We start from the raw sequence: 26823 nt of genomic DNA, 5'->3' as shown, positions 1-26823 counted from the left end.
TGATTGATGGAAAAAAAAGGGAGGACAGACTAGGGAAGGGGAAGGGGAGGGGGGCGGGAAAAGGGAGAGTTGGCAAGGAGAGGGTGAGGCCCGAAGGGTTCATAAGGAAAGGAGTGTGGTGTAGTGGACAGAGCACCCTCCTGGGATTCAGAAGGTCATGGGTTCTAATAATAATAATAATAATGGTATTTGTTAAGCGCTTACTATGTAGTGCTTAGAATAGTGCTTGGCACGTAGTAAGCGCTTAACAGATACCATCATTATTATTATGTGCCAGGCACTGTTCTAAGCTCTGGGGTAGATACAAGCAATTCTGGTTGGACACAGTCCCTGTCCCATGTGGGGCGCATAGCCTCAATCCCCATTTTACAGATGAGGTAACTGGGGTACAGAGAAGCCAAGCGACTTGCCCAAGGTCACACAGCGGACAAGTGGCAGAGCTGGGATTAGAACCTGTAACCTTCTGACTTCCAGGCTCCACCACTTGTCCACTGTGTGGCCTTGGGCGAGTCACTTCACTTCTCTGTGCCTGTTATCTCATTTGTAAAATGGGGGTGAAGACTGTGAGCCCCACGTGGGACAGGGACTGTGTCCAACCTGATTTGCTTATATCCATCCCAGCGCTTAGTACAGTGCCTGGAATGTAGTAAACGCTTAACGAATTATGATTAATTATGATTATGATTAGCCCCCTTGCCCCGCCAGCTCCCGGGTGGGTTTGTAGTTCGGTGCCCAGGGTTGATAAGAGAAGCAACGTGGCTCAGTGGAAAGAGCCCGGGCTTGGATGTCAGAGGTCATGGGTTCTAATCCTGGCTCCACCACTTAATAATGATGGCATTTATTAAGCACTTACTATGTGCAAAGCACTGTTCTAAGCGCTGGGGAGGTTACAAAGTGATCAGGTTGGCCCACGGGGGGCTCACAGTCTTCATCCCCATTTTACAGGTGAGGGAACTGAGGCCCAGAGAAGTCAAGTGACTTGCCCAAAGTCACGCAGCTAATTGGCGGAGCAGGGATTTGAACCCACGACCTCTGACTCCAAAGCCCGAGCTCTTTCCACTGAGCCACGCTGCTTGTCCACTTAGTTGTGTGACTTTGGGCCAGTCACTTAACTTCCCTGTGCCTCAGTTCCCTCATCTGTAAAATGGGGATGAAGACTGTGAGTCCCACGTGGGACAACCTGATTACCCTGCAACTACCCCAGCGCTTAGAACAGTGCCTTGCACATAGTAAGCGCTTAGTAAATGCCCATCATTATTATATCCCAGCGCTTAGAACAGTGCTTGGCACAGAGTGCTTAACAAGCTCTGCCACTTGTCAGCTGTGTGATTTTGGGCCAGTCATTTAACTTCTCTGTGCCTCAGCTGTAAAATGGGGATGAAGCCTGTGAACCCCATGTGGGACAACCTGATGACCTTGTATCTCCCCCAGTGCTTAAAACGGTGCTTGGCACATAGTAAGCGCTTAATGAGAAGCAGTGTGGTTCAGTGGAAAGAGCCCGGGCTTGGGAGTCAGAGGTCATGGCTCCTAAGACTGTGAGCCCCCCGTGGGACAACCTGATGACCTTGTAACCTCCCCAGCGCTTAGAACAGTGCTTTGCACATAGTAAGCGCTTAATAAATGCCACTATTATTATTCTAATCCCAGCTCCACCACTTGTCAGCTGTGTGACATTGGGCAAGTCACTTCTCTGTGCCTCAGTTACCTCAGCTGTCAAATGGGGATGAAGACTGTGAGCCCCACGTGAGACAACCTGATCACCTTGTAACCTCCCCAGCGCTTAGAACAATGCTTTGCACATAGTAAGCGCTTAATAAATGCCATCATTATTATTATTCTAATCCCGGCTCCGCCACTTGTCAGCTGCGTGACTTTGGGCCAGTCACTTCACTTCTCTGGGCCTCGGTTCCCTCATCTGTCAAATGGGGATGAAGACTGTGAGCCCCACATGGGACAACCTCATCACCTTGTATCCCCCCAGCGCTTAGAACAGTGCTTGGCACATAGTAAGCGCTTAACAAATACCATCATTATGATTATTATAGTCGGGAGATTCATTCATTCAATCGTATTTATTGAGCGCTTACTGTGTGCAGAGCACTGTACTAAGCGCTTGGGAAGAACAAGTTGGCAACATATAGGGATGGTCCCTACCCAACGGCGGGCTCAGAGAAGCAGCGTGGCTCAGTGGAAAAGAGCACAGGCTTTGGAGTCAGAGGTCATGGGTTCAAATCCCAGCTCTGCCAATTGTCAGCTGTGTGACTTTGGGCAAGCCACTTAACTTCTCTGTGCCTCAGTCACCTCACCTGTAAAATGGGGATTAAGACTGTGAGCCCACCGTGGGACAACCTGATCACCTTATAACCTCCCCAGCGCTTAGAGCAGTGCTTTGCACATAGTAAGCGCTTAATAAATGCCATTATTATTACTACAAGGGGGAGACAGACAACAGATGGGGGCGGGGGTTGGAGCAGGGCCAGCCCCAGGCAGGATTGCGCAGAAGGGTTGCATCCCCCGGGGCTGATTTACGGGAACTTTCATTCATTCATTCAATCGTATTTATTGAGCGCTTACTGTGTGCACAGCACTGTACTAAGCGGTTAGGAAGTCCAAGTTGGCAACATATAGAGACGGTCCCTACCCAACAGCGGGCTCACAGTCTAGAAGGGGGAGACAGACAACAAAACAAAACATGTGGACAGGTGTCAAGTCATCAGAATAAAGAGAAGTAAAGCTAGATGCACATCATTAACAAAATAATTAGAATAGTAAATAGAATATCCCCCCCCCCCACCACCCCGTGCTTAGAACAGTGCTTGGCACATAGTAAGAACTTAACAGATGTCATAATTATTATTCATTTATTCAATCGTGCTTACTGTGTGCAGAGCACTGTACTAAGCGCTTGGGAAGCACAAGTTGGCAACACATAGAGACGGTTCCTACCCAACAGCGGGCTCGGCACCGTGAGGAAGGAATTGCTTGGGCAGGGACTGGTTGAAGATCGTAATCAGGAAAGGAAGAAAAGTGGGTGCAAGTGTTGAGGCAGTGTGAAGGAAGGGAAGTGCTCTACACAGTAAGTGCTCAATAAATACGATTGAATGAATGAATGAAGTAGCGTGGCTCATTGGAAAGAGCACGGGCTTTGGAGTCAGAGGTCATGGGTTCAAATCCCGGCTCCGCCAACTGTCAGCTGTGTGACTTTGGCTGAGTCACTTAACTTCTCTGTGCCTCAGTTACCTCATCTGTAAAACGGGGATTAAGACTGTGAATCCCAAGTAGGACAACCTGATCACCGTGTATCCTCCCCAGCGCTTAGAACAGTGCTTTGCACATAGTAAGCGCTTAACAAATGCCATTATTATTATTATTATTATACGTGAAAGGCAAAGTGAGAAGCAGCCTGGCTCAGTGGAAAGAGCCCGGGCTTGGGAGTCAGAGGTCATGGGTTCGAATCCTGGCTCTGCCCCATGTCTGCTGTGTGACCTTGGGCAAGTCACTTAACTTCTCTGAGCCTCAGTTCCCTCATCTGTAAAATGGGGATTAAGATTGTGAGCCCCACGTGGGACAACCTGATCACCTTGTATCCCCCACCCCCAGCGCTTAGAACGGTGCTTTGCACATAGTAAGCGCTTAATAAATGCCATCATTATTATTATTCTAATCCCGGCTCCACCACTTGTCAGCTCTGTGACTTTGGGCCAGTCACTTCACTTCTCTGAGCCTCAGTTCCCTCATCTGTAAAATGGGGATTAAGATTGTGAGCCCCACATGGGACAACCTGATCACCTTGTATCCCCTCCAGTGCTTAGAACAGTGCTTTGCACATAGTAAGCGCTTAATAAATGCCATCATTATTATCTATCCCCCCCCGCCTTGCCTCCTTCCCTTCCCCACAGCACCTGTATATATGTATATATGTTTGTACGTATTTATTACTCTATTTTACTTGTACATATTTATTCTACTGATTTTATTTTGTTAATATGTTTTGTTTTCTGTCTCCCGCTTCTAGACTGTGAGCCCACTGTTGGGTAGGGACCGTCTCTAGATGTTGCCAACTTGGACTTCCCAAGCGCTTAGTCCAGAGCTCTGCACACAGTAAGCGCTCAGTACATACAATTGAATGAATGAACCTGTATGTACATACATATGTTTGTACATATTTATTACTCTATTACTCTATTTATTTTACTTGTACATATCTATTCTATTTATTTTATTTTGTTAGTATGTTTGGTTTTGTTCTCTGTCTTCCCCCTTTTAGACTGTGAGCCCACTGTTGGGTAGGGACTGTCTCTCTATGTTGCCAACTTGGACTTCCCAAGGGCTTAGTCCAGTGCTCTGCACACAGTAAGCACTCAATAAATACGATTGATTGATTGATTGTCTCCCCCTTCTAGACTGTGAGCCCACTGTTGGGTAGGGACTGTATATGTTGCCAACTTGGACTTCCCAAGCGCTTCGTCCAGTGCTCTGCACACAGTAAGCGCTCAATAAATACGATTGATTGATTGATTGTCTCCCCCTTCTAGACTGTGAGCCCACTGTTGGGTAGGGACTGTCTCTCTATGTTGCCAACTTGGACTTCCCAAGGGCTTCGTCCAGTGCTCTGCACACAGTAAGTGCTCAATAAATACAATTGATTGATTGACTGTCTCCCCCTTCTAGACCGTGAGCCCACTGTTGGGTAGGGACTGTCTCTCTATGTTGCCAACTTGGACTTCCCAAGGGCTTCGTCCAGTGCTCCGCACACAGTAAGTGCTCAATAAATAGGATTGATTGATTGAATATTTATTACTCTATTACTCTATTTATTTATTTATCTTACTTGTACATACCTATTCTATTTATTTTGTTAGTGTGTTTGGTTTTGTTCTCCCCCTTCCAGACCGTGAGCCCACTGTTGGGTAGGGACTGTGCCCATATGTTGCCATCTTGTACTTCCCAAGCGCTTAGTCCAGTGCTCTGCACACAGTAAGCGCTCAATAAATACGACTGATTGATTGATTGAATGAATGAAGTGAGAGGCAAAGTGGGTGGGGGAGGAGGCCTCTGAGGTAACGCCTCACTCAACATGGCGGCCGGGGCCGCCCGCCGCCGGCTCTCGGGCCGCACTTCCGGCGTCACTTCCGGTGGGGGGCGCGGGGGCTGCCGGGAGAGGCTGGGCAGGGCAGGAGCTGTCACCCTCATCTTCTCATCCTCTCCTCCTCACCTCCTCATCCTCCTCCCCCTCCCAGCCGAGCACCATGGGCAACTGCCACACCGTGGGGCCCAACGAGGCGCTGGTGGTGTCAGGTGAGAGGGCGAAGGGAAGGGAGGGCCGCAGCCTGGGCAGGAGGGAGGCCCCTGGGCATCCCCTCCCAGCCTGCTTGTTGCCCCTGGCAACCACAAGGACCAGCATCCCGGTACCCACGGAGACGGCGTTAGGATGGGCGCCGCCCCGGGAAGCCCCCCACGCACCCCCCGACCCAATCGATCGATCGTATTTATTGAGCGCCGCGGGCCTCGTTCATTCGTTCAGCCCTATTTATGTGTGCAGAGCACTGGCCTAAGCGCTTGGGAAGCCCAAATTATCAACATAGACGGTCCCTACCCAACAACGGCCCCGCAGTCTCGAGGGGGGAGGCAGACAACAAAACATGTGGACAGGCGTCATCAGAATAAATAATATTCTGGGCCTCATCATCCGTAATAATAATAATGATGGTGATGGCATTTATTAAGCGTTTACTATGTGCAAAGCACTGTTCTTAAACGCTGGGGAGGTTACAAGGTGATCAGGTTGTCCCGCGGGGGGCCCACAGTCTTAATTCCCATCTTCCAGGTGAGGTAACTGAGGCACAGAGAAGTGAAGTGACTTGCCCAAGTCACACAGCTGACAGTTGGCGGAGCCGGGGTTTGAACCCATGACCTCTGACTCCAAAGCCCGGGCGCTTTCCACTGAGCCACGCTGCTTCTCTAATAATAATAATAATAATAATAATAAGCGTTGTTCTAAGCGCTGGGGAGGTTACAGGGTGATGAGGTTGTCCCACGGGGGGGCTCACAGGCTTCATCCCCATTTTCCAGATGAGGGAACTGAGGCCCTGAGAAGTGAAGCTTTTAGACTGTGAGCTCACTGTTGGGTAGGGACTGTCTCTATATGTTGCCAATTTGTACTTCCCAAGCGCTTAGTGCAGGGCTCTGCACACAGTAAGCGCTCAATAAATACAATTGATGACGATGATGAAGCGACTTGCCCAAAGTCACACAGCTGACAAGTGGCGGAGCCGGGATTTGAGCCCATGACCTCCGACTGCGAAGCCCGGGTTCTCTCCACTCAGCCACGCTGCTTCTCTAGTCTTCATTAGTCCTGTCCCTTCAGTGCCCTCCCCTTTTACCCCTTCTGCAATCCTTGACAGTTAGTTGAGCGATGGGGTGTTCTTCCCCAGCCACAGAGCCGGGGGCCTGGAGTGGGGGAGGAGGGTATCCAGGAAGCAAGCATCCGGGGAGCCTCAGTGGCCTTCCTGTTTTTGGGGAACCGAGCTTGCCAGCAGTGAGTTGGGGAAGCTTGGGGAGGATCCAAAAGGTCTGGATCAGTCACCCCCCTCCTCCTTCCCACCCCAGATCGAAAGCCCCAGCACCTCTCCGGCCCCACCTTGGGTAGCGGGGAGGTGATTCCGTTAGCTCCCAACTGGAGAGGCAACAGGGCCAGGGAGGAATCACCCATTAGGCAAGATCAAGCATGTCGGGCCCTCCCACTCACAGGTGCCAGCCTCTCGAACTTGGCACGGGGTTCAGAAGTCATAAACCAGCCGCCAGATACTTCCTAATGGAAATTCGCCACTCAGAGACGCCGACCCGCCGGTAAAGGGCTTCGGGATTCAGGGGTGGCAGGAGCGTATAAACCTCCCCCACCGCCACCCACCCCTTTCAACAGTCCCTTTTCCCAGATGCCTTTGCTCTTCTTCAACTTGACATCGCATCCTCGGGCCCCTTTGTCTCACTAGGGTGGCCAGAGAGCTTTAATAATAATAATAATAATGGCATTTATTAAGCACTTACTGTGTGCAAAGCCCTGTCCTAAGCGCTGGGGAGGTTACAAGGTGATCAGGTTGTCCCCCGGGGGACTCACAGTCTTCATCCCCATTTTACAGATGAGGTAACTGAGGCACAGAGAAGTTAAGTGACTTGCCCGAGTCACACAGCTGACACTTGGTAGGGGTGGGATTTGAACCCATGACCTCTTGACTCCAAAACCCGTGCTCTTTCCCACTGAGCCACGCGGCTTCTCAGATTCAGCTTTGGGATTCAGGAGGTGAAGGGGTCTTGTGGATAGCCGCTCTGTAACTTATTTAAGGGAATATCTCCCCCGTTAGACTGTAAGCTTCCTGAGGGCAGGGATCGTGTCTTACACGCTCCCAAGTGCTAAGTACAGTGCTCTGTACCTGGTAAGCTCTCAATAAGTTCTATTGGATGATGGATTGGGTGGGCATTAGGCTGCTTTAGTAGATGCAGGAATTGCTGTGGGTGCAAGGAAGCTTGGTGAGGTGGGGAGGCGTGTATCTGAGCCACTGTGCCCTGGAGTTGGCCATTCTCCAACTTGTACTTCCCAAGCGCTTAGTACAGTGCTCTGCACACAGTAAGCGCTCAATAAATACAATTGATTGATTGATTCTCCCTGCCTGGGGTGAGCCACTGGTGGGCAAGTTTAAGAACTGGCACCCCGGCCGAATTTCCAGGCTACAACTACCCTCCGCAGGAGAGCTTCTTGACTTGGAAAGGTGGCATTAATCCCGTTATAGATCCCTATATCGATTTCCCAATATTAATGGAGGGAAATCCTCCCCTCTGCCACCCCCGTTCTCCCGCTCCCAGAATAAACTGACCGTGTGGCTTCGGAGCCCGTGTCCTGTGATTCGCCCCTACTCTGGCTTCCTTCTCCTGAGGTTCTCAGGCAAGGGATGTGTTTGCTCAGAAAACAAGAAACATCAGTCAGGGAGGGCTGCCTGACCAGGAGGCCTGGGAAAGAGTTATCCTTAAGGATCTCTTTATGGTGATTGCCCTGGCTTGGGTCTGGTGCTCCCTGTCCAGAAGTAAAAAGGTCAGAGAGGTTAAATGTTGACAGGCATGTTAATCATTTAATGTCAAAGGGCACAGCCCCCACTTCTCTCCACCAGGGCCTTCAGTCATCAGTAGTATTTACTGAGTGCCTACTTAGCAGTTGGGAATCAGCCAATCAGTGGTATTTATTGAGCACCTCCTGTGTGCAGAGCGCCGTACCAAGCACTTGGGAGAGTATCGTCGAGTAGGTGGACGTGATCTCTGCCTTCAAGGAGCTTACGGTCTAGCAGGGGATTCACATGTTAAAAGAAGTTACAGGTAGGGGAAGCAACAGAGCCTAAGGCTTTATATATATATATATATATATACATATACATATATATATATATATATATATATATACACCCCATATATATATATATATATATATATATATATATATATATATATATATATGTTTTATATATAAGCGCTGTGGGGGTGATTGTGGGGTAAATATTTAAGTGCTTGGGGGTGTGGACTCAAGTGTATAGGTGACAAAGAAGGGAGGGAAAATTAGGGTGGAAAGAGCATGGGGCTGGACGTTAAAGGTCCTGGGTTCTGATCCTGGTGCTGCCGTTTACCTGCTTTGTGTGACCTGAGGCCAATCCCTGAATTTCTCGGTGCCTCAGTTTTCTCATCTGTAAAGTGGGGATTCAATAACTGTTCTCCCTCCCCCCTAGAGTGTGAGCAGATATAGGAACTGTATCTGGCCTGATTACCTTGTATCTACCCCAGCTCTTAATACAGTGCTTCATGCGGTGCCTCAGTTTTCTCATCTGTAAAGTGGGGATTCAATAACTGTTCTCCCTCCTCCCTAGGCTGTGAGCAGATATAGGAACTGTATCTGGCCTGATTACCTTGTATCTACCCCGGCTTTTAATAATAATAATAATAATAATAATAATAATAATAATAATGATGATGGCATTTGTTAAGCGCTTACTATGTGCAAAGCACTTTTCTAAGTGCTGGATACAGTGCTTAATACAGTGCTTCATGTGTAGTAAGAGTTTAACGAATATTATCATTCTTACTTCTGTTATTATTAGGTGGGAGAGTACAGTAAAATAAGTATACATGACCCCTGCCTCCAGGGTGTTTACAGTCTGGGTTGGGGCGGGGGGTGGGGTGACAAACATTTTAAGAAATGACAGATAGTAGAAGACATAAATAATAATAATAATAATAATAATAATAATAATGGCATTTATTAAGCGCTTACTATGTGCAAAGCACTGTTGTAAGCGCTGGGATAGATACAAGGTAATCAAGTTGTCCCACGTGGGGCTCACAGACTTAATCCCCATTTTTCAGATGAGGGAACTGAGGCCCAGAGAAGTGAAGTGACTTGCCCAAAGTCACACAGCTGCCAAGTGGTGGAGTCGGGATTTGAACCCATGACCTCTGACTCCAAAGCCCGGGCTCTTTCCACTGAGCCACGCTGCCTTTGTAGTAGTATTTGTTAAGTGCTTACTATGTGCCGGGCACTGTACTAAGCACTGGGTAGATAAAAGCTAATCAGGTTGGACACAGTCCATGTCCCACGGGGGGCTCACAGTCTTAATTCCCATTTTACAGATGAGGTAACTGAGGCCCAGAGAAGTGAAGTGACTTCCCAAGGTCACACAGCAGAGTTGGGATTAGAATCCAGGTCCTTCGGACTCCCAGCCCTGTGCTCTATCCACTAGGCTATATTGCTTTGCAGGGTTGTGAAACTTAACTACTTAGGTGGTTTTGAAGGCTGTGAGGAGAAATAAAGCAGTTAGATAGATTAGTAATTAACTGGGAAGGCCCCCGGGAGGAGATGTGCCATAAACTCGTGGTTGGCAGGAAACATGTCTGCCAACTCTGTTATATTGTACTCTCCCAAGTGCTTAGTACAGAGGAGCAGCGTGGCTCAGTGGAAAGAGCCCGGGCTTTGGAGTCAGAGGTCATGGGTTCAAATCCCGGCTCCACCACTTGTCAGCTGTGTGACTTTGGGCAAGTCACTTCACTTCTCTGGGCCTCAGTTACCTCATCTGGAAAATGGGGATTAAGCCTGTGAGCCCCCCGTGGGACAACTTGATTACCTTTCATTCATTCAATCATATTTATTGAGCGCTTACTATGTGCAGAGCACTGTACTAAGAGCTTGGGAAGTACAAGTCGGCAACATATAGAGACGGTCCCTACCCAACAGTGGGCTCACAGTCTAGAAGGGGGAGACAGAGAACAAAACAAAACATATTAATAAAATAAATAGAATAGATATGTGCAAATAAAATAAATAGAGTAATAAATCCGTACAAACATATATACAGGTGGTGTGGGGAGGGGAAGGAGGTAAGGCGGGGGGGATGGGGAGGGGGAGGAGATTACCTTGTATCTACCCCAGCGCTTAGAACAGTGCTTTGCACATAGTAAGCGCTTAATAAATGCCATCATCATTATTATTATTATTACAATGCTCCGCACACATCGAGTGCTCAATGATACAGTTGTTTCATTGATTGATAGAAGGGCTTGAAGATGGGGAGAGCAGCGGAGAAGGATGGATTTTTAGAAGGGCAGGAGGGCAGTGATGGAGAGAGGAGAATGAGGCACAGTGAGGAGGTTGACTTGTGAGAAACAAAGTGAGAGCTGGGGTGTAGTGGCAGAAAAGAGTGGCTAAGGAGAAGGGAGGAAGCTGATTGAGTCATCATCATCAATTGTATTTATTGAGCGCTTACTGTGTGCAGAGCACTGTACTAAGCGCTTGGGAAGTACAAGTTGGCAACATCTAGAGACAGTCCCTACCCATCAGTGGGCTCACAGTCTAGAAGGGGGAGACAGAGAACAAAACCAAACATACTAACAAAATAAAATAAATAGAATAGATATGGACAAGTAAAATAAATAGAGTAACAAATATGTACAAACATATATACAGGTGCTGTGGGGAAGGGAAGGAGGTAAGATGGGGGTAAGATTGAGTGCTTTCAAGTCAGCAGTCAGGAGTTTCTCCTTCATGCGGATCATCTGGGCCACCTGGTAGTTTTCGGGGCGAGGGGAGGAGCGTACAAAATGATGTTTCAGGAAAATGATCCGGACAGAGGAGCGAAGTGTAGACGAGGTTGGGGAGAGACTGGTGGCCGGGAGAACAGCGAGGAGGCGGATGCAGCAGTCAAGCCGGACTTCCACCCCCTGGATCCCTTGAGTTTCAGAATTCCAGGAGTCCCTGTTAGTCTCCCGCGGGTACCATGGGCTCCTGTCCGGGGGCCCTGGCTGGTCGCCACAGGCTGATCCCGCCTGCCGGGTGCCCTGCTCTGCCTTCCCCCTCCCACAGGGCTGAGAGATCCCTAGGGACTCCCTACCAACTCTGCTCTATCATCCTCTCCCAGTCGCTTAGTACAGTGTTCTGCACGCAATTAGCACTCAATAAATACTATCGATCGACCGATTGATAGATCCCTAGTGCTTCTCCTGAGACCTCAGGGGCAGCTGGGGCTCCTGGCCGAGCAGCCCGAGTGGGTCGGGGCCGGACAGAGAGAGACGGACAAACAGATGGATGGACGGCCATCCTGCCCCTCCTGTCCCCGACTGCCCGGTGATTCTGCCCACTGGGGCTCGAGTTCCCGGTGCCATCTCCCCAGCTTCCACTTCGGTGCCCTCTGAAGGGTTAGGGCAGGTGAATGGCGACAGCCCAGGGTGCAGGACTCCCACCTCAGTCGCTCCCATGGAAGCCTCGCCGTCCAACCCCTGTCCCTTTTCAACCCGCAAAGCGGCCGCCCGACACCACATGCCTGATCTGGCCTGCTGGTTCCTGCCCCCCTCCCACCGGAAGAAATCTGGCCTGGTTTTCCCCTGGAGATAAGGGTTCTGGGGCCGGCGGGGCGGCCCGTGATGGGACAGGGGCCAGCCTTGCTAAGGTGGGGGCGGCTGCGGGGCCTAGCTGAGAAAGATAGGGGCCAGCCACATTTGTGGCGGGTGGGGTGGGGTGGGATATGTTTGGGGAGGGGTGGCGGGGTGAGGGTGGAGTTGGATGGGAGAGGCTGAGAGCAGGCGGGGGAGAACTCAGGGACAGGAGGAGGAGGAAGGAGGAAGGAAGTGCCCTTCCCCCTGGGAGAGGGGGAGGCCAGGAAGAGGGAGGGCGGAGAGCTTAGATCCACAGCTATTTTATCACTTCAACTCTCCTCCTCAACAGGCAGGGCAAAGCTGGGCTGTCCACCATCAGCTCCTGCTTCTGGCCATTCCTAGCCCACCCTGGGGGCCCAGGCCAAGCTCAGAAGACCCCAAGCAGCGTGGCTCAGTGGAAAGAGCCCGGGCTTGGGAGCCAGAGGTTGTGGGTTCTAATCCCGGCTCTGCCACTTGTCAGCCGTGTGCCTTGGGGCAAGTCACTTCACTTCTCTGTGCCTCAGTTCCCTCATCCGTAAAATGGGGATTAAGACTGTGAGATCCGTATGGGACAGGGACCGTGTCCAACGTGATTAGTTTCTATCTATGCCAGTTCTTAGAACAGTGCTTAACACATTGTAAGCGGTAAACAAATACCACCATTATTATTGTTTGGGCCCGCCCCTTACCACAATCAATCAATCAATCAATCTTATTTATTAAGCACTTACTGTATGCACACAGTAAGCGCTCAATAAATACGATTGATTGATTACCTCCTTCCCTTCCCCACAGCACCTATATATATGTTTGTACATATTTATTACTCTATTTTACTTGTACATATCTATTCTATTTATTTTATTTTGTTAGCATGTTTGGTTTTGTTCTGTCTCCCCCTTTTAGACTGTGAGCCCACTGTTGGGTAGGGACTGTCTCTATATGTTGCCAGCTTGTACTCCCCAAGCGCTTAGTACAGTGCTCTGCACACAGTAAACGCTCAATAAATACGATTGATTGATTGATTGATTACCCCAGTCTGTAAAATGGGCCGAAGGACCTTGGGTCCCGCCTTCCCTCCGCCCCTCCATTCATTCAGTCGTATTTGTCGTACTAAGCGCTTGGAAGGTACAAATCGGCAGCCGATACAGACGGTCCCTATCCGACAACGGGCCCGCTTCGGGTTTGCTGGGTGGGTGGGTTGGCCGGGGCGCAGGCCAGCGGGGGTTCTCTCTGCGAGCTTTCCCCCCGCCCCATTCCCTCCCCAGGAGGCTGCTGCGGCTCGGACTTGAAGCAGTACGTGTTCGGCGGCTGGGCCTGGGCCTGGTGGTGTGTCTCAGACACGCAGAGGTAGGCGGGCTTCTCCTCGCTCTCTCCCTCGGACCCTGCACGGCAGCGGCTCCCCACACCCCACCGCCCCCCACCCCGCCATCGGCTACGGGCCCGTGGAGCCTCTCTGGTCCCGGCGGGGGACGAGTCTGGGGCCGGAGAACCGAACAGGTGCGCGGGTCACCGTCCTCTCCGCGGCCCTGCTGCCTGGGCCCCGAGTCAGACAGCTTGAGGCCGCGTGGCTCAGGCCCAGGGAGGCCTGGCCCGCTCTGCTCCGGCCCCTAGAACCCGGCTCAGTTCTCCGGCGTCCCCACCCCAGGGCTTCCTCTCTGCCCCCGCCTCCGCACCCCGTCGATCCTCCAGCCTTATCCGGCTCTGCCTTTGGACCCGTCCTGGGTTCAGGATGGAAGGAGTTCCCCATCCTGCCCGCTGGGCAGAATTCCCCCAGGAACACCCACTTGCCCCCTGCCTGTCAGAGACACCCTCGCCCCCCGGTCGGAGGCTCCCTCACCCACCTGTGGATGCTTTGAGCTGTGCGCTTCTGGATCCTCACTCACCTGGGTCGTGGTGGGAGGGGGAATTGGCACCACACCGTAACCGGGCTGGTTTCCTGCTAACACCACCGTCCCCCTCCTCCTCGCCCCCCACTCCCAGCCCCCACTCTGAGCGGCCGTCTGGGAAGGAGGAGTGTCGCTGTGTATGTGTGCACGTGTGTGTCTCCGCGGGAAGCCGGGAGCTGGGGGCGGGGGGTGGCTCCCAAACGGGGGTGTAGGTGGATTCTTTTCTGGGTCAGTGTCCAGAGCTGGCGGGGCCCAGGCCACCAGGGTGGCCTTGGAAAAGCCATTGCAAACCAGGGGCGGTGCCCTGCCCCTTCCCTCCTCCTCCCGCTCTCCCTCCCTCCTCTTCCCCAGAGAATTCTTCCTGCCAGCTTTCATTTTCCGTCTCTCTCCTCTCCTCCCTGCCTGCCCCGCCAGCTCCGCTCAGGATTTATACTGTGTGCCAGGAGGGCCGAGAGGTTCCACTCTGCCCCAGAGGACAAGGGGGTCTCTCTCTGGGGATCCACCCACCTCCTGGAAGAAGTCTGGAATTCGATTTAGTCTGGGCAGCTCTTACCCTCAAAGGACCTGGAGTCGGCCCTGACCCTCCCCGCACCGCACCACTCCATCTCAATGCCGTTGCTCCGCTGACACCCCCCTCCCCCTAACCTCAGGTCCGACGGTGTCCCGGGGGGTGGCCGTCGAAGGGGAATCCAAAGTCGCGGGGCAGAGGGCTTCTCCAGCCCAAAGGGACTTGCAGAGACCACCTCATCCTTCCCTCTACCTCCCGGCTGGGCCTCCTCTCCATCCCTGCCTTCAGGGAGCTTCCATCCACTGGGACAGATGAGCCAGCGTCAACTGACAAACGTAGAGTCCTGGCAGAGGGAGCTCGGGTTTGCGGGTGGGGAGGGGTGTGAGGGGGAGGTCAGAGAAGAAGTAGACGGCTGTCAGGTCTTGCTCCAAAAGGGATTTTTCAGCCTCACTTGGGGGGTGCCCACCAAGAGCCGGGAAGTGCACTCTCCTGTCTAAGTGGAATCCTTCCTGCCGATGCCCTTCCCCACCTGGGTCTCGGCTCCCGGCTCCGCCCCCACCTTCCCCATCTCCTCCCCGGAGAACCCCTTCGCCTGCCCTTGGGGCCGAGCTGGGTTTTGCCAGAGCTGAAACTGTGGAGCGGGGCGGCCCCAGAGACCCAGCCCTCGCCACGGGTTTCTCTCAGACATCCCGGGCCCTGGACCTGAACCGGGAAGCGTCTGGAGGGCAGTCAGAGCAGGAAGACTGCAAGCCAGGGCAGCCCGCCTGCAGTTTATCCTGGTCGGACGGACAGTTGGCCGGCTCCTCCTTCTCCGGGTTCCCCCGGCAGAGGCTCGGCCTCACGGAGGCCCCCCAGAAGGGCAGATGGGCCCGGTCCAAGCCTGGGATCGGCCCAGGGCAGTGCGGAGCTGGCGGCAGGTCCAGCCAGGCGCGTCCAGGGCCCGGAGCCTCCAGTCAGGCCAGGCTTGCTTTTGGTAGGGAGACAGGGCCGTGTCCAGTGAGGGCCGAATGAGCCCACGGACCCCAGCTGACCTGGGCTGGGTCCAGAAGCCCCTCCTCCAGATAAAGGGGACTGGGGCCCAACATGGGTCACCCCGGACCTCCAGAGGCACTGCCAGGCCTGGGAGGTGATTGTACTCAAACCCGGCTGTCCCGGGGGTCACCTCTAGTCCAGCTCTAACTCGGACTAGCCGCCCACACCATAGCCAGGATTCGACGCCAGACGTCTGGCCAACGTGCACCAGAGGCCCGTGATGGGAGCCCCGCCCTCAAGGAGCTCACATCTACTGGGGAAGACAAGCCAGCATCAGCTGACAAGTATAAAACCCTGGCAGCTGGAAACCCCTGAATTGGGCCGCGTTAGGGAGTGGGAGGGGAGAGAGGGAGGTCCGAAAAGAAATTCTGATCTAGGACATCTGTCCAGATTCCGCCCTGTGGACCTGCTTGTAGACAACCCCCGACAGGCTCCGGCCCGCCCCGCAGAGAGAGAGAATGAGAAACGGGCCCAGCTTCCCCCACTACCCATTTGTGGATTCTTCTCCTTTCTCTTGAGAATAATAATAATGATGATGGCATTTGTTAAGCACTTACTGTGTGCCAAGCACTGGGGGGATACAAGGTAATCAAATCTGTCCCAGGTGGGGCTCACAGTCTTAATCCCCATTTTACAGATGAGGGAACTGAGGCCCAGAGAAGTGAAGTGACTTGCCCAAAGTCACCCAGCTGACAAGTGGTGGAGTGGGGATTAGAATCCGTGACCTCTGACTCCCAAGTCCGGGCTCTTTCCACTGAGCCACGCTGCTCCTCTGAGAAGGATTGAGCCCCACCTCCAGGCGCCCAGGCTTTGACATGGAGGCCCCAGACTCTTCTGACCCCTTAAATGCTCCGGGCCTTGAGCCTCAGTAACTGGAGTTGGGGTTTCCTCGAGTCTGTAAGCTCGTGGTGGGCGGGGAACGAACCTACCAACTCTGTTGCCTCGTACACTCCCAAGCGCTAAACGTACTGCAGTGCTCTGCGCTCAGTAAATACCTCCTGATTGATTGATTCTAAATTCTTTAGTCTCCCAGAGGGCAGAAAAGAGAGGTTGGGGTCCAAGGGAGCAGAGGGGCTTTCCTGTCTTGGGGATGAGTTCAGTCCAGAGGAGGTGCCAGTTTGTGCCTCGCCACCTTCAGCCCACCCACCTGCCCCTCCCCAGTACCCAGTGGGCGAAACCTCTCTGACCCTTTCTACCAGACACTCCCAGCAGGACAGTGGGTCGCAGAACGGCCCAGGATTTTGGGTGAGGGTCAGCAGCATCCACTTCCCCGGTACTTCTGTAGAGCCCGAGCCCCCCCATCCACGAAGGACCGCTTTGGCGAGGCTCCCTGAGTTGAGTCGGGCACGGAGGGTAGCGCTCGCTACAAAATGGGGGGCGAGTGGGGTGTCCCGCCCCAGGCCCAGCCGCCCGTCTCCCTCTGTCCCCCACTCTCCTCCGACATCTTCCCGCTTTGGGTTTCTGGGCGGGTGGGGAGAACGCCCCCCACCCCCACCCCCGGCCATGGAGTATCCGTGTGTCTCCGGTAACCGCTGTGTGTTTGCTGTGTCCCCCCCCACCCCCCCACCCCCGCCACCGCTGCTCAGACTGTCTCTGGAGGTCATGACCATCCTCTGTCGCTGTGAGAATATTGAGACTTCGGAGGGGGTCCCGCTATACGTGACAGGGGTCGCACAGGTAATGACCTATAGCCGCTTCCTCCGTCTGCGTCGAACCCTCTCTCTTCCCCTTCCCCCCCCGGCCCCTCGGACTCCATCCCGCCGGAGAAAGACAGTCCCAGGCGGGACCCCAGAGGGCCCGGCCTACCCCGGCTCCGCTCCACTTGGGTAGCAGACGTCAAGGGCCTCGCCTCCCCCATCCCAGCCGGCCACGCGGCCCACCGGCGGATGGGACCCGACGCGGAGACCGAAACGGGGGCGGCGGGAGCGGAGGGCCGGGCTGGGGTCCCGGGGACCGGCAGACGGAGGGGGGAGCGGCGGCCTTGGTGGCTGGCCCCGAAAGCACAGCACGGACAAGCCCCCCGCCCGATCCTGACTTAACAACCGTGGCATTGGTTCGAGCACGTATTCTGGGCCAGCCACTGTACTAAGCGCTGGGGTGGATGCAAGCAAATCGGGTTGGACACAGTCCCTGTTCCACAGGGAGGCTCACAGTCTTCATCCCCATTTTACAGACGAGGGAACTGAGCCTCAGAGAAGTGAAGTGACTCGCCCAAGGCCCCACAGTGGATAAGTGGTGGAGTAGGGATTAGGACTCATGACCTTCTGACTCTTAGGCCCGTGCTCTATCCACTGCTTCCCCAAGTTCCACAACAGCCCTGTCACCCTAGGCTGCTCAGTCAAAGTCAACAGTCTGTCCGAATAATAATAATAATGATGGCATTTATTAAGTGCTTACTATGTGCAAAGCGCTGTTCTAAGCACTGGGGAGGTTACAAGGTGAGCAGGTTGTCCCATGGGGGGCTCACAGTCTTAATCCCCATTTTACAGATGAGGTAACTGAGGCCCAGAGGAGTTAAGTGACTTGCCCAAAGTCACACAGCTGACAATTGGCAGAGCCGGGATTTGAACCCATGACCTCTGACTCCAAAGCCCGGGCTCTTTTCCACTGAGCCACGCTGCTCGACATTTCCCCACAAGGGCAACGATGAGTTAATTAGCCGCCCCAACAGGCTAAGAACCCTAAGAAGGTGGGTTGCCCTTGTATTGATTAAAGTGGATCATCAATCAATGGTATTTATCGAGCACTTACCATGTTCAGAGCTCTGTACTAAGCGCTTGGGAGAGTTCAGTGCAACAGAGCTAGCAAACACATTTTCTGCCCACGATGAGCTTACAGTCTAGCGGGGGTGACGGGCATTAATATAATTTATGGGGCTTTCATTCCAGTGATTTAATGTTGTCTTGGAAAGAGCACGGGCTTTGGAGTCAGAGGTCATGGGTTCAAGTCCCACCTCTGCCACGTGTCTGCTGTGTGACTTTGGGCAAGTCACTTAACTTCTCTGAGCCTCAGTTACCTCATCTGTAAAATGGGAATGAAGACTGTGAGCCCCATGTGGGACAACTTGATCACCTTGTATCCCCCCAGCGCTTAGAACAGTGCTTTGCACATAGTAAGTGCTTAACAAATACCAACATTATTATTATTATTATTATTATTATTATTATTATTATTATTATTATTATGAGAAGGGTGAGTTAATTCCCAAGGAGGCAGCCGTTTGAACAAGTCTCCCTGCAGGACACCCTTCAAATGATTATATTCTCTCTCGGTTTGGGAGGAACCAAGGCCCAGGAGGTTGTGACTTTAAAAAAAAAAAAGGTATTTAAGTGATTAGTAGGTGCACTGAACTAAGCGCTGGGGTAGATATGAGCTAATCAGATTGGACACAGTCCCTGTCCCACCTGGGGCTCACAGTCCTAATCCCATTTTACAGATGAGGGAACTGAGCCACAGAAAAGTGAAGTGACTTGCGCAGGGCCACACAACAGACAAGCGGCAGAGCCGGAATTAGAACCCAGGTCCTTCCGACTCCGAGGCCTGTGCTCTATCCACTAGGCCACGCCTGCTTCTCTTCACATAATTAATAACATTGATTATTTATGGTAACCTTTCAAAAGCCCGGTAAGCAGGGACATTATTGTTATTCCTGTTATACAGATGAGGAAACTGAGGCCCAGGGAGGTTAAGTGACTTGACCAAGGTCACAGAGCAGGACAGTGGAAGAGCCGGGACTGGGACCCGGGGTTTCTGACTGGGATCCGGTAATCAGGTTGGATACAGTCCCTGTCCCACACAGGGCTCACGGTCTAAGTAAGAGGAAGAACAGCTGTTGAATCCCATTTTACAGTTGAGGAAATAGAGGCAGGGAAGAGACTTGCCCAAGGCCATGGAGCTTTGGAGAGGCCCCCAAACGTCACCCCAAATCCGAGCTTCCTCGAGGGCTCCGGTTTGGTCCAGAGCAGCAAAGGATCCCAGGATGAGGCCAGGGTGAACCCCAATCCTTCCCCACAGCACCTGTATATATGTATATATGTTTGTACATATTTTTTTACTCTATTTATTTATTTAATTTATTTGTACATATCTATTCTATTTTATTTTGTTAGTATGTTTGGTTTTGTTCTCTGTCTCCCCCTTTTAGACTGTGAGCCCACTGTTGGGTAGGGACTGTCTCTAGATGTTGCCAATTTGTACTTCCCAAGCGCTTAGTACAGTGCTCTGCACATAGTAAGCGCTCAATAAATACGATTGATGATGATGATGATGACCCCCCCAACCAGGTAGACCAGCAGGCCCCAGCTGCCCCACGGTTCAAAGGACTAGTGGTGGGGTGGCGCCCCCTGGCGGGCCCTCGGGGTCGCAATAATAATAGCGATGGCACTTATTGGGCGCTTACTATGTGCAAAGCACTGTACTGAGCGCTGGATAATAATGGCATTTGTTAAGCACTTACTATGTGCAAAGCACTGTTCTAAGCGCCGGGGAGGAGACAAGGTTGCCCCACGTGGGGCTCCCCGTCTTCATCCCCGTTTTCCAGATGAGGTGACTGAGGCACAGAGAAGTGAAGTGACTTGCCCAAAGTCACACAGCTGACAAAGCGGCAGAGCCAGGATTTGAGCCCGCAATCTCCGGCTCCCAAGCCCGGGCTCTTTCCACTGAGCCGCGCTGCAGTGCAGAGAAGCAGCGTGGCTCAGTGGAAAGAGCCCGGGCTTTGGAGTCAGAGGTCATGGGTTCAAATCCCAGCTCCACCCACTTGTCAGCTGGGTGACTTTGGGCAAGTCACTTCACTTCTCTGGGCCTCAGTCACCTCATCTGGAAAATGGGGATGAAGACGGTGAGCCCACTGTGGGACAACCTGATCACCTTGTAACCCCCCCCCAGCGCTTAGAACAGTGCTTTGCACATAGTAAGTGCTTAATAAATGCCATCATTAAGTGATGGGAAGGCCCGAGGGGGACCCACCTGACCCGCTCATCACGTCCCCCCGGGCCCCAGGGAGGGCCGGCCTGTCTGTGCCTGTGCTTTCCCCTCCGTCCACCTCCAGCCCTGGGACTCCCGGCCCCCTGAGCCGGTTGGGTCCCGGTTCCCGGCATCCTCCGCCCGGAGCCGACCGCCGACCGCCCGGCTCCAATGTGTCTTCTCAACCCCGCTCGGGCCTTGACCCTTGACCCTACCCAGCTGGAGCAGGGGGTCCGCGGAGGACGGGCCGGCCCCTCCCATCCGTCCCCCAAGGGGTCCCTTCCCACGGGACACATGCAACTGTTTTGCGTTTCTTGACAGGATTTCCCTAGAGATAATGACGCTACAGCCCCGGTGTGAGGATGTAGAGACGGCCGAGGGGGTAGCTCTAACTGTGACTGGCGTGGCCCAGGTAGGGTACCTCAGCCCTCCCGGCCCGCGGACAGTGGGTGGGGGGCCCAGGGCGCTCGACCGGAGGAGCCGACGGAAGCCGCCCGGCCCGGCCCGGCCGTGGCCGGGGTCTCCTTGGGCCTCCTCCACTCCGGCCCCGGGCTCGGTCCCACGGTGCCCAGGTGAGCGGCCCCACGCCCTCCGTGTCTCCGGCTTTGATCCTCTCGCTTGCTCGCCGCCCCAACCCCTCAGCCCCACGTGCCGGTTGGGACTTGGGAAGACTAACCCAACGCGCCTTCTCTCCCCGGGTCCGCAGAGTCGCAGCGTGCCCCGAGATGGGGCCAGGACTATGGAGGCTCGGGGCCCCCGCCCTTCTAACCGCCCGTTTTCCACAGGGGTCGGCGGCCGTGGAGCCCGGAGCTGTTTGAGGAGCTGGGGAGAGACCAAGGGACAGCGGGGTTGCTCGGACCTCTCCGGGAACCTCTCTTTCCCTCCGCCTCTTCCTGCTCTCTCTCTCTCTCTCTCAGTCTGCATCTGTCCGTGGGCAGTTCCTGCCTGTTTCCGAGTCCCTGACTCTCCCTGTGAGCCCTGGGCTCCTCCTAGACTGGTCTTTGTGTTATTTTGGCCTACTCCATGTGGGTCTCTCTCCTTCTCTCTCGCTCTCTTTCGGCCTTGTCCATCTCTCCGTCTGCTTCTGTCTCTCTCACGAGCCCATTTTGCAGAAGCGCAGGCGCAGGAGGCCAGTGGTGGGCCCTGGGCAGGAGCCTGAGCAGGGAGGGGTGGCTGAGCAGGGGGTGGGTGACCTCCTCCCAGACCCCAGGGCCCAGCAGGGACACGGCACGGTGGATGGACAGGCAGCGGAGCCGAGGCTCCCGCTGGGACCCCAACTTTGGGCCTTTACCCAGGCAGAAATGGGGAGGAGACCGAGCCCCCCCATCCGGGGGTGGGAGTGGGGGAACGGGCAGCTCCCAGGCCACTAGGGCAAGGACCGGTACGAACCTGGGCAGGAGCTGGCAACTCTGGTTAATTTATGATGCCAAAGCCACTCCTCCACCTCCTCCTTCTTCTCTTTCTCCTCCTTTTCTTCCTCCTCCTCATCCTTTCTTGCCAGGAACCGAGGACCAGGAACCAGAGCAAATGGGCAGGGGGGCATCTTGGGAGGTGCTGGGAGAGTGGGTCCACAATGGGCAGGCCCAGGGGGCATTGGGTCGAAGCTTGGCACGGGGTTCCCATCCTGGGACGCCCATGGGGCTCCTCCTTCTCCCCCCGCTGCAACAGGGGAGGATGAGGGATGCCCCATTGGCACCCATGGAGAGACACTGACAGCCACCACCTTTTCTGCCTCTGCTGCGTGCCCCCTGCCCCTACGGTGCCCCCCTCCCCCCGGCCCGCTGTGGGCCTGCGGACCGCCCCGCCCCACCCCACCGCCCTCTCCTGCCTGCAGGTGAAGATCATGACGGAGAAGGAGCTCCTGGCCGTGGCCTGCGAGCAGTTCCTTGGGAAGAACGTCCAGGATGTCAAGAACGTGGTCCTGCAGACGCTGGAAGGACACCTGCGCTCCATCCTTGGTGCGTGGGGCCTGGGGACTCTTAGCTGCTCCCCTGATGGCCAGCGGAGGCCCGAGAGGGCCGGGGGGTCGGAGGAGAAGGGAGACGGCAGAGGGAAGACTGACCGGATAACTGAGCCTGGCAGGAAGGGCCTACAGTTGGTTTGGGCTTCATTTTTCAGTATTGGAAAAAAAGGACTATTTGCTCAGAGCTCTCATTCTGCCTTGCTTCACCCCAGGTCCACCTCCCCATCCCCGTTCCCTTCCCCCCCATCCCAGTCCCCCCCCGCAATCCCCCCACTTCTCCATTTTTCCAGGCTAGGGGGGAATAGTAATAATAATTGTGGTATCACCGTACTAAGTCCTGGAGCAGATGCAAGATCGTCTGGTCAGACACAGTCCCTATCCCTCAAGGGGCTCACAGTCTAAATCGGAGGAAGAGGGATGTAATCCCCATTTTACAGATGAGGTAACTGAGCACAGAGAAGTTCAGGAACTTGCCCGAGGTTACTCAGCAGAGAGGTGGCAGAGGCGGGACTTCTGACTCCCAGTCTTGAGCACTTTCCTCTAAGCCACACCGTTTCTTGTAGCCCCCTGAACTTCCCTCTTCCAAAGAGCCCAAAGCTGTTTCCTGTCTCCTTCCTCCTCTTCCTTGCCCCGGTTTTCCCAGGGGACCAGCAAGTCCCAGAGAGCTGGCCTGGCCCAGGCGAACACGAGCTTTCCCCCCGACCACCCAAGTGGGTTTCCCCTCCAGCCCAGAGGGGCTGGGGGTCCCCACCTTATCGCAGAGCCAGCGAGACCCCCACCCTCCCAAGGAGAGGTGACCCCGTTCCCCTCCCATCTGCCCTCCCGCCAGGAACCTTGACCGTGGAGCAGATCTACCAGGACCGGGACCAGTTTGCCAAGCTGGTGAGGGAGGTGGCCGCCCCGGATGTGGGCCGCATGGGCATCGAGATCCTGAGCTTCACCATCAAGGTACCACGGGTCCCGCCGCGGAGAGCGGAGCACCCCCACCACCACCAAAATGTCTCCAGCCCCCTGGAACCGGGCTCCTGAGCCTCTCCAACCTCTCCCTTCCCGGTCCCCCTGTCCCCGACAGGATGTCTACGATAAGGTGGAATACCTGAGTTCTCTGGGAAAGACACAGACGGCCGTGGTGCAGAGAGACGCCGACATCGGGGTGGCCGAGGCCGAGCGGGACGCGGGCATCAAGGTACGGCCGGCCTGCGAGGGCCACGGGCCCTGGCTAGAGGGCGGGGGTTGCGGGGGGGGAGGGCCTTGCAGAATGTCTATGGCCTCGGTGAGGGGCTCACCAGCCTTCTGACTTCCCCAGGAGGCCGAGTGCAAGCGGGAGATGCTGGACGTCAAGTTCCAGGCCGACACCAAGATCGCCGACTCCAAACGGGCCTTTGAGCTGCAGAAGTCGGCCTTCAGCGAGGAGGTGAACGTCAAGGTGAGACGGGCCCCTGGGGTGGCAGAGGGGGCACGGGGCACTGCCTGGTGTGGCGGTGGGGCACCGCAGGAAGCCATGGGAGTGGGGCCAAGGAGGCCCCCAGGGGTTGCCCGGTGCCGAGGAGGAACTCTAGAGCGGGGAGAAGGGGTGACCGGAGGCCGCAGGACCCCAGCAGGAAGCGGTAGGGAAGATCCTGGGGTGTTCCCTCCCCCCTGCCAACGGGCACGGATGGGTGCCCGGCTCACAGCCCCCCGCCGCTCCCCCAGACGGCCGAGGCCCAGTTGGCATACGAGCTGCAGGGGGCCCGGGAGCAGCAGAAGATCCGCCAAGAGGAGATCGAGATCGAGGTGGTGCAGCGCAAGAAGCAGATCGCCGTGGAAGAGCAGGAGATAATCCGCATGGACAAGGAGCTGATTGCCACCGTGAGACAGCCCGCCGAGGCTGAGGCTCACCGTATACAGCAGATCGCCGAGGGCGAGAAGTAAGGCTCCGGCCGGCGGCGGTGGGCGGGCCGGCGGGAGGGGATGCCCCGAGGGGGGACACCACCCTCCCCTCCTCGCTGGGCTCCGGGTTTCGGGGCAGAGCCGGCTGCCACCCACTCCCGGGGGAGCCCGGGCCCTGGAGGCGGGAAGACCACCCCCCGCCGAGGCCGGGGAGCTGGCCGGAAAGCAAGGAGATGAGAGGGGCTCCACACGGCCCTTGATTTCCCATCCTCAGCCCGGGCGGGTGAGGCTGCCCGTGGACACAGATGATGCCACAATTCTCTGGTAGTCGAGTTTCCCTGGCTCCTAGACCCGTCGTCTCCTGGGGTCCCAGGCTTAGGGGACACCGCCATCTGAGAATTCGCCATCTGGGAATTCAACTCAGGGATGGGCCCACCTTTTAGACTGCCAACCCCAGATGGGGTGGGGATGGTGTCCAACCTGATTATCGTGGGCCTGCCCCAGTGTTTTGCACAGTATCTGGCACTTGGAGAGCGCCGACCACACACTACCGTCAGTGTCATTATTATGCATATATGGTGGCACCCAACGTGGCAAGGCCTAGGTCAGAAGAGACGCCCTGACACCCAGGAGTGTGCCGACTATCAAAGGAGAAGCAGAGTGGCCTAAAGGCTAGAGCACAGCCCTAGGAATCGGAAGGACTTGGGTTCTAATCCCCGTTCCTCCATTTGTCCACTGTATGATCTTGGGCAAGTCACTTCACTTCTCTGGGCCTCAGTTACCTCAGCTGTAAAATAGGGGATTAAGACTGTGAGCCCCATGTGGGACGTGGACTGTGTCCAACTTGGTTAACTTTGTATCCATCCCGGGGCCGAATAGGGTGCGTGGCCCTTAGTAACTGCTTAACACCATAAAGAAAAAAAAGGAAATGAAGCAATTATTGGAGAGCTAGAATGCCTGGAAACACAAGTGTTTTCAGCAGTTTTCGATTACCTGCTCCTAACCCATCTCTTCAGCCAACTGTTTAATCCTTAGGAGTTGCCCAGCAGGTCAAAGCCCAAACCCTAGCACTCCTCCGCTCTCCGATCCAGGCTGCCCCCCGTACTTGGCTGCTCTGTCATTCCCCTCCCCGAGCTAATGCTGGGGGTTTGGGTTCTGTCAGGGTGAAGCAGGTCCTCCTGGCCCAGGCGGAGGCCGAGAAGATCCGCAAGCTGGGGGAAGCGGAGGCTTCCGTGATCGAGGCGATGGGTAAGGCGGAGGCCGAGCGGATGAAGCTGAAGGCGGAGGCGTATCGGAAGTACGGGGACGCGGCCAAGATGGCCCTGGTGCTGGAAGCCCTGCCCCAGGTGAGAGGAGGGTCCAACCCACCCCAGCCCAGCCCCCCACCGCTCCCTCGGGGGTGCAGACGGACCTTCTGGTGCCTGGAAGGGCCCGGGTCGGAGGGCGAAGTGGCCAGCAGAGGATGCGCCGGCTTGTCCATGGCCAGTGGCCTCAGGGCCCAGAGCCTCCAGCTTCATCCTCTGTCCCAGGAGGCCTTCAGATGAGGCCTGGGTCTGAAGCCACGGGGCCCCAAGGCATGTGTCGGGAAGGTCTTCCCAGTTGGCCGGACCGGGAGGGAGCGGGCCAGACCCGGGCCACCCTGCCAGGGGGTGATGGACTGTCCCTCTGGGGGCCGGGGAGTTGAGGGGGAGCCCGCCCAGATCATCGAGAGGGACCTGATGGCCCCAGAAAACTCGGCAGTGGGAGAGAGGGATGGGACGCAGCCAGAGGGGAGCAGAGGGAGGCCGAAGGGAAGGAGGGCCAGCTCCGACGACGGGGGTGGGGAGGGGAGCCCAGCCCCAAGAGGGTGGCTGGCAGTGGGTGGCCCACCCCCAGTCCTCCCCTTCCTCCGCCCGCCCCTACAGATCGCCGCCCAAGTGGCCGCGCCGCTGACCAAAGTAGACGAGATCGTGGTCCTGAGCGGCGACAACAACAAAGTGACAACAGAAGTGAACCGCCTGCTGGCAGAGCTCCCCGCCTCCGTGCACGCGCTCACGGGAGTGGACCTGACTAAGGTCAGCGTCCGGCGGCCCCGGCCCCCCGGCGGGAGCCCGGTGTAGCCGGCCCGAGACCGGGGGACGTGGGGGAGGCGTGGCGGCCGTTCCCGGGCGCGATCCGGATGGGGGAGGCGAGCAGCGGGGGACCCCCTCACTGTGGGCTCTCTGTCGTCTCCCGCAGATCCCCCTCATCCAGAAGGCCACAGGGGTGCAGGTGTGAGAGCCAGCCAAGGACACCCAACTTCTTCCATCTCCCGCCTCCCCGCTCCGAGGCCCGTCTCTCCGGCCGGGGCGTGGGCAGTCGGATTCGGACTCTGACTTTCTCTCTGGTGCCTTATTTTGTAGGACCAGAAGCTGCATGTCCAATCAGTCTGTGTCTGGTTTTTGCCGCCACCCTCTTCTCTCATGCCTTTCCTTCTTTCTCCAGCTCGCTTCCTCGCTCCGTCTCTCCCTCCGTCCCTGACCGTCTCTGCGCGCCTTTTTTCTCCTTCCTCTGTCCTTCCTCTTCCCTCTGTGATTCTCTTCCTCTTCTCCCCTCTCTTCAGTTGACTCCGTCTCTTTCTCTTCTCCCTCTCCCCCCCCACCACCGTGTCTCTGTCTCCGTCTCTCTCCCCCCGCCCGTCT

The 26823-nt window shown here is 55.4% G+C and overlaps 1 protein-coding gene across 5 annotated transcripts; it reads left to right on the top strand.

Annotated features, from left to right (window-relative positions):
- The first annotated feature begins 5194 nt into the window (after positions 1-5194).
- On the top strand, positions 5195-26565 carry FLOT2 (flotillin 2). 5 transcript variants are annotated; one of them, XM_038759836.1, is made up of 11 exons: positions 5195-5298; positions 13209-13290; positions 20653-20743; positions 22166-22289; positions 23124-23242; positions 23367-23480; positions 23601-23720; positions 23987-24201; positions 25326-25509; positions 26068-26217; positions 26381-26565. In XM_038759836.1, the coding sequence occupies exons 1-11, from the start codon at positions 5250-5252 to the stop codon at positions 26417-26419; spliced, it is 1287 nt and encodes a 428-aa protein (XP_038615764.1). In that variant the 5' UTR covers positions 5195-5249; the 3' UTR covers positions 26420-26565. The 5 variants fall into 5 exon arrangements, with proteins under 5 accessions (XP_038615764.1, XP_038615765.1, XP_038615766.1 ...); XM_038759837.1 differs by lacking the exon at positions 20653-20743 and adding an exon at positions 16956-17046; XM_038759838.1 differs by lacking the exon at positions 13209-13290 and having other exon boundaries at positions 5258-5298.
- Positions 26566-26823: the final 258 nt, after the last annotated feature.

Source organism: Tachyglossus aculeatus, chromosome 17 (genome assembly GCF_015852505.1).
Source record: "Tachyglossus aculeatus isolate mTacAcu1 chromosome 17, mTacAcu1.pri, whole genome shotgun sequence".
Lineage (NCBI taxonomy): Eukaryota > Metazoa > Chordata > Mammalia > Monotremata > Tachyglossidae > Tachyglossus > Tachyglossus aculeatus.
The sequence above is the reverse complement of the archived record's forward strand: the minus strand, read 5'-3'. Positions and strand labels throughout refer to the sequence as shown.

Coding starts and splice junctions, on each gene's coding strand:
- FLOT2 (XM_038759836.1), top strand. CDS start 5,250: ATGGGCAACTGCCACACCGTGGGGCCCAACGAGGCGCTGGTGGTGTCA. Junction 13,291..20,652: donor TGTGTCTCAGACACGCAGAG/GTAGGCGGGCTT, acceptor GTTTCTTGACAG/GATTTCCCTAGAGATAATGA. Junction 23,481..23,600: donor AGCGGGACGCGGGCATCAAG/GTACGGCCGGCC, acceptor TGACTTCCCCAG/GAGGCCGAGTGCAAGCGGGA.